Source organism: Dermacentor silvarum, chromosome 2, assembly GCF_013339745.2.
Source record: "Dermacentor silvarum isolate Dsil-2018 chromosome 2, BIME_Dsil_1.4, whole genome shotgun sequence".
In the NCBI taxonomy this organism is placed as follows: Eukaryota; Metazoa; Arthropoda; class Arachnida; order Ixodida; family Ixodidae; genus Dermacentor; species Dermacentor silvarum.
In genome coordinates, this window is record NC_051155.1 from 216,259,426 (window position 1) to 216,274,547 (window position 15,122).

General features: G+C 49.9%; 2 protein-coding genes across 5 annotated transcripts in view; one reads left to right on the top strand and one right to left on the bottom strand.

Annotated features, from left to right (window-relative positions):
• LOC119442614 (potassium/sodium hyperpolarization-activated cyclic nucleotide-gated channel 2) overlaps positions 1–15,122 on the bottom strand; it is a 411,864-nt gene that overhangs the window by 293,604 nt on the left and 103,138 nt on the right. For 2 of the 3 annotated variants that reach the window (XM_037707554.2, XM_049662261.1), the window contains exon 2: positions 8,225–9,750. In XM_037707554.2, coding sequence (XP_037563482.1) covers positions 8,225–9,480 — 1,256 coding nt within the window. In that variant the 5' untranslated portion in view covers positions 9,481–9,750. Of the gene's footprint in view, positions 1–8,224; positions 11,332–15,122 lie in introns of those variants that run through there. The other variant, XM_049662262.1, reaches the window with a different exon arrangement.
• The window catches only part of LOC119442615 (unconventional myosin-Ie), a 356,792-nt gene that overhangs the window by 53,536 nt on the left and 288,134 nt on the right, over positions 1–15,122 (top strand). The gene's annotated exons all lie outside the window — the stretch shown is intronic.

Here is a 15,122-nt window from a genome sequence, read left to right on the forward strand (position 1 = left end):
GAACAAAACTATAAAAAAATTAAAAATTGGTGGCGATTTCGTGGTAAATGCGAGAAAAATGCGTTAGCATTACGTCGCACCTCATTCAGTCCCAAATCCATAATTTAAACTTCTTTAACAAATTGAAAAGTGTTCAGGCGAGCAACTGATGGTGGTAGTTCTCCCACGTGACTGGCTTCCCACACTTCACAAACATATACTTATTTTTTTTAAATTCCCACTTTGACACTCCTAACGCTAACGCAAGAAAAGGGGGGGGGGGGAACTGAAAAAGACTGAGTGCTAACGATTATGTTGGTACCGGCACTCCACAAGAGCAGTTGAGCAGGATATCGCACGTTACTGATCTAATAGCTATCTGTCTCTCTTCTGGTTTAAGACTGTTGCACAAGATGGCGCCACCAACGCGGCTGCTGACGTAAACGTCTCCGGACGGTGACGCGGTAATCTTCAAAGGGTAATACGCTCAGGAACGAGCCGAAACTCTCTAATGTTATGCGCGCACGTCTAGTTAAAAACTCTCTAATACCTCTACTCTGCATATCCCGCTCCGGAAATACTCCTGTTTTCACCCTATCCTCTTCGAGGATTCACTCCCTAATCTGTGCGAACCATCGCAGGACCCGTGCGCACCTGTGTACTCGTGCACGCATCATTGGGCGTAAGGGACCCTTCGTGACAGTGGGAGTGCCGCGTACTACATTGCGCGCCAGTGGAGCCGACGCGGAAACCTCGCCCGTTCGTTTTCCGACAGCGGCCGAACAACGACCGAACTACGAGCCGTTATCTGGACCACGCAAGAGTGGTTCCCACCACGGGATTAGAGGTGTATAGGACGACGCTCTCCGCTTTTCGGATGTACCACTCCGACGTGGGGAACCTGGATTAGCGAGCTCCGAGATTAATTGAGGAGCCGCTTGTTGGCATTAGTGGAACCCTCTCTGCGTCCCAGGGCGCCGGAACTGACTCCGGAAGATCAGATCCGTGCACGTTGGTGGGTAAAGGATCGGCAATTAGGTGGGGAAAACAACATGGATTCGTTTAGATTTCCCTTTGGAGCGCTTTTGTTTTATATTCTCGAGTAACTTGAGTAGTGTATTTTTTATACATGAGTATTTAGCCAGATTTGTATGCTGCGGGTTCCATTTCCGGCTGCGGTGGCTGAATTGCGATGGAGATGGAATAAACAATAGTGCTCGCGTAACGTGCTTCGTGAGCAGGTTAAAGAACTGTAGGGGGTCAGAATTAGTCCTCGCTCACAGGATTGTAGGTTGTGATGTAAAATTCTATAATGATTTTTAATTGGCGTTTCTCTGGAGTAGTTACTTTTGTTCTGTTTAGGAAGCCCTGACTTCAGCTCGTATATTTTGGCTGACTCAGCACTGCAGAATTAAAGGTAAATGCGGCTACTGAAAGCGTAAGGTGCCACACTCCGGTTCTCTGCTACACGAAGCTTCCGGAAGCACACAGATGAAATATAAAGATAATGGAAAGGCACCTCGTGTAGTTGCGCGTGAGTGGTCGGAAGCCATAGTTGATGCGGCTGGCTTGATGCTACCTTGACCAGTTGAAACACTAGTTGGTTAGCGTGTGTGCTTGTGTTTGTTATTTGCATGTGTACTATGGGTGAGTCGGTCGTTGCATGCGTCACCCTGTTATCTGTAGTAACATGCTAGTCGTATGGATAGGCAAACATCTCCGGCATCCATTAAGAAATCTATCTATCTATCTATCTATCTATCTATCTATCTATCTATCTATCTATCTATCTATCTATCTATCTATCTATCTATCTATCTATCTATCTATCTATCTATCTATCTATCTATCTATCTATCTATCTATCTATCTATCTATCTATCTATCTATCTATCTATCTATCTATCTATCTATCTATCTATCTATCTATCTATCTATCTATCTATCTATCTATCTATCTTTTTTCTTTCATTCTTTCTACATCGGTGAAGATCTAAGCAATGAGAACAACTGGAGTGAATTCTGAGGACGCAAGTGGGCTTGTGAGTGAAATACCTCTGTTACTCTTACGAAGAAAACGAGGAAAAAGCAACATGGTGCTTGCAGATTCGCTACCGGACGCGCAATGAAGCGGTGGGTACGGTAACTAACCTGCAGGTACGGGGCAGCAAAGAAAGGCGCGAGGACGCGGGGGCACCGAGAAGAAACTGCCGCTCGCCTAACTAGATTACAGGGCTCGGCCAAGCCACTATCGAGCGTCTGGTTACACGTGCAGAAAGCGCTTAGTATACGTACACCAGCCGGTCGGAAGTGAGAGTTTCTTTCCCGTATCGCAACCCGCAGAACCGGGGCGATTCGTCAACGCGGAACTCCCGGTTGCCTGCTACCTGTGCGAATTGCCTTTCCTCCCAGGCATCTTCCATTTGCATCACTCTCCGGCGACGTACCGAACGACAAGCAGGCTGCCTGGGCCGTTAACGAAATAACCGGATTGCAGGCTTCGCCCGGCGTCTGCGTGCGCGTGCCTATATAGGCGCGCGCAGTAGCGACCGTCTCTGCAGCTGTAATGCGGTTTGGTTCGGCAGTGGTGTTGCGCTAGGAAGCCGTTTTCTTTCGGGTGCCGTATTTATCCGAATACAAGGAGGCCGATACGATACAGCTTTTTCCACGACGTTCTTGCCCGCCACGTCGATACGGAATGTGTGTGTGGACTTCAAAAGAGTAAAACAAAACGTGGTCGACGTGCACTCCAAGAAAGAAGAAAAAAAAAAAAGGAGGGGGGGGGGGGAACGGTAGTTAGAGTGGTTACTACCTATAGGTGGTGCTAACTGCGTTTGGAATTGGTAGCTGAGACCTATTAGTAACAGTGACTACCTTGTTTAGCCAGTTATGTTGCTAACTATATCGTTATCAACGGCAGTTATACAAAGGTAGCAAATGGTGCGACACTAGGTAGGAACTACTGCGACCTTTTTTTTTTAAGAGTAAGTGCGTAGCACCGGCCTAACGTGTGTTGTCACTGACACAAAACGGTTAATCCAAAAAATCAAATAAATAAATCAATCAATCAATCAATCAATCAATCAATCAATCCTTAGCGGTGGCGGTCGACGTGGCTAAAATGTTGTTGTCGCCGCTTTTTACGCTCATCGTAAATAATTGTATCCCCGTATATAAGTCAATTAAGACAAACTTTCTATTGCCAAGACAAAATTAAGCGCTAGTAAACGACGTCGCAGGAGAAGGGCTTTATCCTGTCTGTTTGTTCCCGGCGGTAGTATTTTCTTGCAGTTAATTTCCGGCCTTTGTAGTGCATCACCAATATGGCGGCTGTGTTGATGTAGTCCGTACAAAGGAAGGTGACCGAACAAATAATGTTGTACTTGCGATGCACGCCCCTTTCGGAAGTACAGTACTTTCGGCTAGGAATGGGGAGCATGAGCAAACGTGTAGGTGAACAGTTGCAAACCGTACTCGATTTTCTCAGCCATATATAGGAGTCACGACTGGCTCGGTTTAGATTGTGTTGCGAACTTCTGTAACCTGAACATTTAATTCGGTTACGTTACGACGTCTTGTCAGGGAGCCAGTCATGGTTCTAAATGGAAGGCTTGTTCGTACAACTGCGTATCCCTTCCACTTTTGTTTTCTCGAGAACTCGAAAGGGGAATCAAGCTGTCCAGTTATGTTCTGGAAGATATGGTAAACGTGAAAGCGCGGGACGTTGCACTTGGCCGTCTTTTGGTGGCCGCAGAAGAAAAAGAAAGAAAAAAAATTTTTGAGCTCTTTAGCCACGTGTACCGAGTACGAGATGAGCATCTTACGCAACCCGTCAACTGCAGGTGCATCGTTCTCACTGACGGTAGAGTAGGAGCCGGGAGCAATCCTCAAACACAGGTGGGGCTCTTTATGCAAATCAAACAAGAGAATATCGAAATATCGAAAAGAACGGGACCTGACTTTATGTATACGTGTGTCTGATGTCACCTTCTCCGAATGCCATCGTGTTTCTTAACGCTCTCATTCCTTTCTTTCTTTCTTTCTTTCTTTCTTTCTTTCTTTCTTTCTTTCTTTCTTTCTTTCTTTCTTTCTTTCTTTCTTTCTCTTTCTTTCTTTCTTTCTTTTCTTTCTTTCTTTCTTTCTCTCTTTCTTTCTTTCTTTCTTTCTTTTGTATCGCAAAGCGTCAAAATGACGTCTATACAAGGGCACCCATAAAGCTCGGAAGCTATGTAAGGGCATCTACCTGAAATGCGTGAGATTACTCCCAGAAAAAAAAGGAGCGATTCATTGTTTCTCGGTCTGAATAATTCCTCCAGGCCAAGTACAGCACGAGGCACACATTGTGGTGGTGCACGTCGGCTGGAGTTACGCCTGTAGGTCACGCCGCCTCCTCCATAAGCCGCTAAGCGCGTAATACGCCTTTAGTCTCGGCACGCTCGACGTATTCACAGAAATGCGTGACAGGCGATGTTCGTGGCGGTTCGCGGATATGGTTGACATAACATTTCTCTCTCTCTCACTTCGAAGCTGGCATTCTTTTTTTCCCCCGCGCGCCCTTCTGAATCTACGTATAACACTTTTTTTTTTTTTGTCCATTCGCCCCTTTTGCTCCGTCTTAAGTGTCACTGGACGTCGGAAGGCCAGTGCTACGGCCCCACATAACCCGCGAGTCGCGTTTGCGACGTCGCGACGACGCCATATGCGAGAGTTTCGCAAGACGCGCCAAGCAATAACATAATAAACTAAGCAAAAAGGACTATCTACCACAATGGACGAAGAGACTCAGGTGCTGACCACCCGAGGGAGAGAGAGAGAACAGATCGGACCGGAACTAAAATGGACGTAGCGAAAGGGGGCCATCGATTCTGCGTTGCAGCCTTCTGGGGTTTCAGCAGATTCAGTCACACACACACACGCGCGCGCGCGCACACACTTATGGTATACTCCTGCGCAGAAAGAGTGGCTCCTTCCCGAAACCGCGCACGGCATCCCCTCCCGTGCCCACTGCTATTTGGCGGCCTGTCAGAGAGAGAGAGCTCTGCCTCCTCTGTTGCTGTGTTTTGGTGCGCATTCGCGTGGCGACGACAGGCCACGAGCTTCCTTTGGTGGGCCCCGGGAAACTTACCTGAGGGGTATGTGGTCCGCGGGGAAAATAGCGATAACGGTGTTTATAGGCCGATGATTTACCGTCGCTATCTCGCGCCCTCCCGCGGCGCCCTGCGTCGCCTGATCCTGTCTTCTTCTTATTCTGCTGCTGCTGCTGTCGCTGCGCGACACGTCTATATACCGCACGAACACTGCCCAGAGCCGCGGCCGCTATTCTCCGCAGGCGATGATCCGCACATCATAGGTATATATGGGGCGTGCGCGTACACATATATAAACGCGACGACGCGGGACCCCTGTGCACGAAGCCAGCGCGGTGTCCGCGGCAGATGACGTGCGTGGATAGTATATATAGGAGCTTACGGTCTGCGCTCGGGTTAGTGGATGAGGTTGTAGTTGCGCAGCCTTTTTCTTGCTGCGTTTGACGTTTGATAGTCCTACTGTCTTTCGCGCGCACAGGGGGGTGCGGTAAAGGAGTAGATGGGTGAACGAGTATTGCAGATGGTTTTCTACAGAGTCGGCGGAGCACGTAGACTGTGTAAGCCCCGTTCCGGTCCGCATTGGCAATAGCACGTGGGGAGTTAGAAAGCTCCCGTGAGACTTCGAGAGAGCAGAAGTGAGACCAAAGATGGCACGCAGAAAAGGAGTTAGTGTCGCAGTGTATCGTAACAGTGAAAGTGCAGTTATATTATACCCTTCGTTTTTGTGGCTTGGCGCCTGTGTTTATTTTGATGTTAAACAGACGATCCGTGTATCGTTACTACCTCAAAGCAGTAACGATACACGAAACGTCTTGACCACGTCCTCTTCAGTGATGACTCTGTGCGGCTCGGTATTTTGTTGAAGGCAACGCGGAAATGACGTTTATGAGTGATGAACGAAAAGGGTAAATCGTGCGCCAGTTTTTGTTGAGGTCATCGCTGGTGATGTAGGAGGAAACCATTGCTTGAGAGAATTGTTGTCGTGGTATTACGGCAAGCAGCTTCCACTGCACGGCAGCGAAGTAATGCAGAGGGGCATCAGACAAGTGTGCGGCCTTCGCTGTGAGCGAAAGTGACAAAGCTATTTATACCAGTAGCCTACACGCACTCTCATTCTATCGACCAGCGACGCTAGTTCTTTGTTCTCGGCGGTTGGGTATTGCGCTACTGTCCATCCCTAGTAGCGGCTGTGAGGAATGATGAAGTGGCCAGACAAATCCGCGAGACGATTGCCTCGTGGAAGACGCAGAGTGTCTGGCGTGGTCTCGAGAACGCGCTTATTTCTGCTGCCTGCGCTACGAGACATGGCGGGATCGTTGGCATCGCGGTAAGAGGAAAGCGGTGAGAAGGTGGCTAAATGAAGAGTTAGAGTTCCCGGCGGTAACGGCGCTGCAATACAGAACTACTGCATCTCGACGGAGCCTGCAGGGCATGTAAGCAAGCTTTGTCCCTGCTCCGCTTACCGGCAGTGTCTTGCGGTGGTTGGTTCGTTCGTTAGCCACTCCTCTTAATGGCGATTCATCGACACGTTGCTCTTGTTGATGTTTTCTCTGTTCGATTCATGCCGCGCCTTCGAGTCATTTGTCTCGGCCATCCATGCAATTCTCATTTCCCTCAGTGTTTGATTTTGGGAGTGCCGAGTGCGAATGCGAACGAAACTAACGCGCTGGACACGTACGATCAACAATTTAGGCGCGCTTACAATGCGCACACACTGTCGGCACTCTGCGATAATTGTTTGTGGGATTTTTTGTTATATTGTTATTAAAAGGTCGCCGCGCGCTCACCAGAAACCGGCAGTATTATTCTTAGTAGTTTCATTAGTGCCGGGCAGTACATTGTCATCAGCAACAGCAATCATGCATGCGTGGGCGACGTCGGGCTGGAAAACGGGGAGACCACGAAAGCAACTTTCTGCGATAGTAATTCTCAGTATAAGGAAATTATTTATGTGTTGCGAAATTGATCGCCATCTTTAATATCACATAAATCCATGTAAACCTTATGCAGTTATCTCAAGGGTAGAGCCTGGCCTCTACAGCATACGGTGGCACGAGTTACTGCTAGGCTCCGCCATGAGAACTGTAGCCGCATATGCATAGTGTAGTCACATGATTTTATCACGCGCAATGAGCTGCACCAGTAGCTCCATAGTGCAGACGACGAATAGCGAAGACAATGCTACTGGCCCTCGGTAGTTTTCAAGATTTTTCATTTCCGGCCGGTCCTACGCGCTACCACAGTACTGTGTGGCCTACTGCGCCATTTAATGTCATACATCGATTTGGAATGAGAGAATTTGTACTCATAATTTTTGCAGTATGCCACGATATTCTTTTGTGGGAGGGAATAATCTCCGGTAGGATTTGTTTCACCCTTCTGGTTCAGTGCATCATTATAGTATGACGCGGTTTAGTAAAGTAATAGCTTATCAAATTTAGTAAAGTAATTGCCTAATCCAACTGCACCAGGCCAACACAACACAGGTACACATATTCGCTGTTGGCATGAGCTGCTTAAACCGCCTCCTTCTTTGAGACTGCATTCCACCAGGGCCTTGATTAGAGTTTTGTTCAATGCAGTTATGTCGGGATCCGCTTTCACGCGAGGAAACGGTGTAGTTTTTTGTAGCTACCCCATTTTATTATTTTTTGGCATTTCCTTTTTAATTTTTACGTTTATGCGCGTAATGGAATTCATGTTCTCATCTTTTTTTAAAATTTATTTTATTGCTAATAATCGCCATTGCGTTGTGGGGTTGTGGTGTTACCACGAATTGCGTAGACCCTTTCCACGGCCAGGACATGGCAAAAAGAACGCGTAATCTTCACCGTTGCATAACAACGCGCAGAAACAATTGCAAATAACTGCGAACTATAAGTGCGGGCGCCGTTCATTCTTGGTTGTAAAGTAGACGAGGCAAGTTTGATTGGAGCTTCTTTTTCTGCTCTTTCGTGAAACTTCCGTACTTTTCTGACACGGAGCACGTGTTACACTGTCTTCGATGCTCGCATTCCCCACCGACCTCTGTTAATTTACAACTTTAGTTAGTCCCATCCGAGAATCGATCGCGAATGAACGTGGAGAAACTTGCGAAGGAACGCGACGGCACATAGTCCACGCTTAACAGGCATGCAGCGCTCGTTTCCCCTACTCACCATGGACCTGCGGCGTTGTCGTTGCCGGCGGTGGCGGCGCTGATGGCCTGTAGGGGCGGTACGAACGCCCGCTTCCGGAGAGTCTTTCTGGCGACACCCGTGAGTTGCTCGAGGCTGGAAGCGAGCTGCGAGTTGCTGAACACCTCGGACAAAAGCATGTCCTCGCTGCCAGCCAGCGCCGCGGTCAGGCACGGCGGCGTCGACGGCTTCTCGCGCGTGTCCACGTCTACGGACGCGGTCAGGTGCGAGAACATGAGGCGCCGCTGCCGGAGCGTGGTGGGCCTCGGCGCCGGCACGGGCTCTTCCAGGGCGGAGAAGCTGCCGCCCGCCTGGCCCGAGAGCTCGCGGAGCATCACCTCGCGCTCTTTGGACGAGAGGATCTTGTGGTCCTTGCTGATGACCTCTTGGGCCAGCTTGGCCGTCGCCGGGTCCGGCGGAGGAGAGACGAGCGGCGCTGCTGTCGCCTGCTGCAGCGGCAGCGACGAGGAGGAGGACATTTTCTCCTCCAGGCTCCTGGAGGTCGTCGCGGCCGGCTGCGGGTGTCCCCTGGAGGGACTCTCCAGAGAGGAGCTCTTGTTGCTGGCGGCGAACGACGGCTGTCGGACGGCGGCCGGTGGCGACGTCGTCGTCTGATCGACCTCGCGGACCGCGTCGATCTCCCTGGACGTCCTGTTCGGCGGGGGCTTGGGGTTGCTGCGAGTCCTGGGTCGCATGGGCACCACGAAGCCCACCCTGCTGTCCATGAGCGACCGCGTGGGGCTCTTGAAGGTGGCGGTGTCGTCGTCGCGCGGGTTGCTGCTGCTGCTGCCGATGTTGCCGCTGCTCGCTCCGGTTCCGTTGCTGCTGCGGTTCGGCACTTCCGGAGAGCAGCTCTCGCTGCGGAAGTGCCGCCTGCGTCCCGGCGCGTGGTGCCGCTCTCTGTCGTCGTCGTCCGCCCGGAAGACCCGCTTGGGACTCTGGCGGGGCGCACCGTCCGTGCGCTGCTGCTGCGACTGCTGTTGCTGTTGTAGGTGGTGGTGGTAGTTGCCCGCGGGCACTTCACTGCTGCTGCTGCTGCTGATGCCTTCTTGTTGGTCCTGGACGTGGTTGCTTTCACGGTGCTGCTCGGTTCGTCCGTGGTCCCCGTTCCTCGGCGACGCCTCGGCCGCCGACGTCGCCCCCGCGGCTGGTGACTTGTCGAGGAGTGCGTCGGTGTCCTGAGGTCCCCAAGGGTCGACGACGCCCGGGTCGTTCGTTTGGATCGTTGACTGAGACATGCCCTGCGCTGCTGTGTGGCGGTGCTGGTATTACGGCTCTTGTGGCTCTCGCTCTTCCTGCTCACGTTTGGCGCATTACTTTGGTTTTGTGTTTTGTTGCGTGTATATCTTTGGCACTGTTTCAGGTCGGGGGTTCGTGTAGCGGTACAGATGCGACTTTTCTTTTTAATTATTATTATTCGAGGAGTGGTCGGGGAGCTCTTCTGCGAAGGTTTTCAAGGTGAATGGGAAGGGAGGCCTCGTTCACCTCATGATCCGCAGCACGGCTACCTGGAATAGTAAGTGAGAAAGGTCACGATAAATACTCTGCAAGTTTCGTTCGAATATTCTATTTATTTCAGTGGCATTAAGTCTCCGAATAAATGCGGCGTTACCTTTATCCATTTGTTGTCCAAGTGTAACCTGCTGACAAATCACTTTCCTGGTTTTTTTTTTCCCCACCACAGATGAAAACGAGTCAGTTCTATTCACCGGCAATGAAAGCGGAGTGTCTTTAAGTCCACCTTGAAGGCAGTGTGTTTGTGTTTCGTAAGGCAAATAGCCTGAACTGCAGTGTTTGCCACGTGTTTGGATAAAGTGATCATTAGTACTGGCAATGTTTGACGCGCGCTGTTATCATGCCTTTGGCAGATATGGCCGTGAACTCAGTTGTTGCGCAGCTTCGGCGAACGCACGCATATTACCAGGGCCTCGTGCACGGTTTCTTGTTCCATTTCGTTCTTCAAGTATAACGAAAGACACTGCAATTAACAACGTCCTTGCCCTGGAACAGTTCCATTGCGAGTTAAGGGAGCATGAGGAGGACTCCCTGCTCACGGCGCCTCAGTAATTTCTAAGCACCTCTCGGGTGTTTACCCCGGTGTCTGAAACGACGGTACAAAAAAAAAAACATTCAGTTTCCTCAGCGCTGTGGCTCTGCACTCGCCAGCTTTTCTACGACTGCGGTAAGAGGGAGGCCATCAGCGAGCACACCGGGTGGCAACGAGGCGTGGCCGAGGTATAATAGAGTCATTATTACGTCGCACGCATACTTTGGTCTCGCGGGATGTGCCGTGGCCGCCTGTCTCGTCATCATTTATGCAGGCACCTCAACGAGCGCAGTCTGTTGATGGTTTCATTAGCATCTCTCTCTCTCTCTCGCTCTCTTAATTTCCTTTGCTTTCTGCGCACTTTCATGTACCGACAGGACAGTGTGGGATACGCCGTATGAACGAGATTCAGTCATCGTACTGCAAGTGTCTTCCTCGGTGTTTTTGGTTTCCTACATGTCGACGAACATATTAGCCTCGAGATCTTTGAATGGCGCCCTCTCGCGCGTGTGACATCAGTGGGGGGGGGGGGGGGGGGGGGGGGGCTCCGCTGCCGCGCCGCGCTTGCTCTTGCTACGTGAGGGCGACTTGAAACTGTCAGCCGATGTGCTCTGCTCGAGTATTTGAAATGTGAGTCGGCAGGTTCGTAGAATAGTATATACGGAATGTTTATGGAGACTGTTCCCTGCGAAATCGAGCGTAGCTGTCGTCACCACGCTTATGGTGGATTGCTCCTGGTGCCGTCTGCTGTAGTCATCAGTGTGTGCACGTGCGTGTACGGCGGTGGTTTTTGCGTTGTTGCAGTTACGTTGTCGAGGCGCACTCGTAATGATTTGTCGGCCGCCTTTTTTTGACGATGAACTGCAGCATTTGGCCTTCAGTTACTCTGTCTGCGCTGTAATACTGTGTTTGGCTGTGCAGCGCGTGCTGCAGATGTTCGGTCGCCTGCTCCGTTGGCCGCAGACATTCCCGTATTGTTGCTGCCCAGCGCGTTAAGCATTTCACGAAAGACGTTTGATGCCATTCTGAGGAAATTACGTGATCACCGTGGCGCGTTAATGCATACACTGCTTCTGCGGAGTTGGAGCAAAATGCGGTCTGGATCGTCTCATACAAGGGCGGACAAAATTAGTGGGGGGGAAACAAATTTGTGTAGTCTTGTGCTGCAGTGCTGACTTTCGCAACATAATTTTATTTTGACTTGGTTACTTTCACCGTGACACAGCTCGCCTCTGCACGTTAGTAGTCAGCTGAGCGTAACCCTTTGTTTCTTTGCTCCAGCCTTGGCTAGCGAACACATTGCACGGGTGAGATTCGTGTATCGATGAGAATTAGGGCTATATTGCGTAACAAAAGCAAACGGCAACCTTTGCTCAGACCACCGTTTTCAAAATATTTTTTTTTTCTGTAAACGCATCATGCGTATTTAGAATTAAAACAAGAAAATTGAGAAGCTTAGGCTTGCTAGTATTTGACCGAACAAATAGTTGGAGCGCTAAACACAAACTACATTAACACACACTAAAAACATACACGCAAAGGCACTATAAAATTTTCACAGGTGTTCGGCGTTTTCTTTCTTTCTATAACATAATATTTTTATAACGCTGATAAAGTGATGCTTTCGGAGTCGTTGCCGGTAGCCTGAAAGCGCGTTGAACAGAAATGGTCTTATTCTAACTAAACAAACATAAAACTTTTGTGTTAGAAAGTCGTAATGCGATTTTATTTGCCTAGAAAATATTGTAAAGCATGCTTGACGATTGCGAAACATGATAGACCGTGGTGCATCTGATATTCGAGATAACCCGCTTGTCAACAAAATTATCTTGTTTTTTTCTCAGAAAACGTTTGATAATTGCAGCGCCAAGTGACTAGGTTTATGTGCCAAGTCTAAAACTTGTATTCATCTGCAATGCCGCTTAGTCTAAGCGAAATATTGTGATTGAGCCTAGTACAGTCGGGCTTCATTTCTAAATGTACGTAGACTATCATTTACTCGCTCGGCGCGATCTTCTATGACTGAGTCGCGAGTTTTATGACTGCTCCTGCCCGCGAGGGCTGTGGTTATATGAAAAGAAAGTTTTTGCATAAAAAAAAAAATGTCACAGTTTCGCCCTAAGGGCGAAGCAATGAATGCGATAGCAACACAGCAATGTCATACGAAGTAAGGTGAGCGGCTTTGGTAGCAATATGAATTGTAGTAAACATGAGCTGATTAAGTAAGCAGGTGTGCTGCGCCGTATGTAGACCGACATGAAGAGAGACTCGATGACCACGAGAAGGCGCCTGTAAAACGGTGGTGTTGATGAGAAGCGCTTCCCGTGGGCAGCGCGTGCGATGGGACACACCTGTAGCGCTGCACTGCCAATCCGGGCAGCATTGCATGTGTAGCGTGCGTTGGAAAATGTGGCCCGAGTATTACTAACTGAATGAACAAGCGTGGTGTGAGCGCGCACAAACAAACATGGATAGATCACACTGAATGACTGCAGACAACGACTGTCAAAACGCTGGCAGCAAGCAGCGGGCGAAGGTACGTGCGGTCTATCGCTGCAACGGAAACTGAGCGGCGAATGCACGGCGCATAAAGTCAGAGCCGTGTGGAGAGAAGCGACGGTGCGAGCGAGCGACGAGCGCGGTTGCTGGCAGAGTAGAAGTGCGCCCCCCCCCCCCCCCCCCCCCAGCTCCCTCCGGCGCTGGCTTCCCGCTTCCTTGCTTGCGCGTGGGAGATTGAGTGCGTTCGCTCTCCATGATAGCGCGCGTCCCCGCACGCTTCCGCTCGCGCATACGGCGCGCGGCGAAGATTTTATCTATAGGGAACCTGACGGCGACGGTGACGGCTACGACGATGCCGACGGCAGAAATCCGGTTGAACTGTCCATATAATTGCTATCGCAATAAAAGTTAAATTCTGGGATTTTACGGCCCTCCACGTGCGCACACACGCGGCGGGGCGTTCTACTTCGGCGGCTCCTCAGTATGGCGCGGCCGTGCCGGGCCCTATCTTGAAAGCGACCTTCAACGGGGACACAGTTCCAGTGCTAATACCTTCGTGTGCGCTTTTTTCGCCGCTTAGTTCGCGTTGAAGCGAGGGGCAGCACGAATGTCTATTCGCTCGCTGCTGCTGCCGCGCTTCCTCGCTCCAGCGTTTTGACATCGAGTTTCCGCGGTAATCTCGTGAGATGTATTCATGTTTGCTTGTGCGCGCGCGACACCATGTTTGTCAATTTAGTCAGTGAACGAATGTTTACAAGTTTATACGGCCGATAAAACTACTATCCTTACTAATTTGCTGTCGCAATCGATGCTTCGCCTTTCGGGCGAAACTGCAACTTTTATGACGCAGGGTGCCAGACCTGCAGGCAAGAAGCTTACATTCCCACTTGCCGATAATGATATCAACGACCTTTTCACCTGTGCCTCGTGACACTCCAGCAGACACACATGTCGCACTGCGACAAACTGGAAGGCGCCAACTGGTAGCTCGTGGCTCTGACACCCTTCTTTCTTGTTCCGGTCCCAAAAGGACTCACCCTCTCGCGCAACCGTTTGCAGCGCTGATTGCGACTGTTCGCTAGACAGCCCGTGCTGTCATTGCCCGCGTAGGCGAAAAATAAAAGCGAGAAAGGCTTGTTTTTGCGAACGAGTCCATCATCCGTCTTCATTCCGCCTGATTTCCCGCCCTTCCGCCACTTCGGACATAAAGCCAATCAGCGCAAGCTCTCTGCGGGCTTTGCCTGATTGCGTTCTGGAAAGAGTTGCCTCCCGTCGACACACGTCTCGACGCGATTTTCGGCGAGAAGTAAGCAGCTTAGTGATGCAAAAAAAAAGAAACAAAAAGAAGAAAGAGGAGTGAGTATAGAGAGAATCAAGTCGAATGGAATGGATTAAGTAGAAATCTTACCACCGAGAAAAACGAGTGATCAAGCGCTCCACAGCTTCCTATTTCCCATTCTTAGTTGTATGGGGGCGTTAGTACGTTTTCTTTATTTTGACATGTATATATATTTTTTTTCGCCGAACGCTACAACTCCGACTTTGCCATTCCAGTCTCGTGCCAATATTACGTTCCGGTGGAAGAACGTGCCTCACGAGGCTGTAAAACAGAGAGCGAGAAAACAACAAAGATCCCGTATCCTTTTTTTTTCTTTCTTTCTTTTGCATCCTTCCGTCGCTGTTTCTCCTCTCTGTCCCACGGAAGGAAACGTGCTCCACGCAGTTTGAGAAATATTCTCTAATTTCTTTTTTTTTTCTTATCTCCTTATTTGGCCTTATAGCGTTAAGCGTCTGATGGGGCGCTTCTCAGAAGGCTGACTTCTTCCGTGCTGCTTTCGTGCTCGTTTCTCGGCTCGAATTTGGCGATTCCCGAACTCCCGCCGGACGTCTTGCTGTTTCCTGGGCCTCCAAGCCATCGCGTAATTCCGTTTGGCCGCAGTCCCGCTGCTATACGCTACGCGTTCCATTGTTTGAAGGCCTGGTGTAGACAACTTGGGGGGGTATGTGGCCAATCTAGGCCAATCACCCATAATGTGCCACTATGTGACACAAGCGGTGTAGAAACCTTAAATTTGGTTACATATTTGTCGTACTTCCCTCTGCATACACCTCCCCGCAAAATGGTAATGAAAGAGGCTAGTTGGTGGCAGTTCGTACTGTATGGTACTTTCTTCTTGCGCTGTGTAAGAAAAGAAGGTGACAGGAAAACCGTTGCGCACCGTTTCTCGGTCCGTGTTTTCCTGTTCCCGCCTTATCGCACATAGCTGAGCAAGACCAAAGTATGAACCTCTTCTCACATTCTTTCCCACGACATACATCAAACATCGTTCCGCC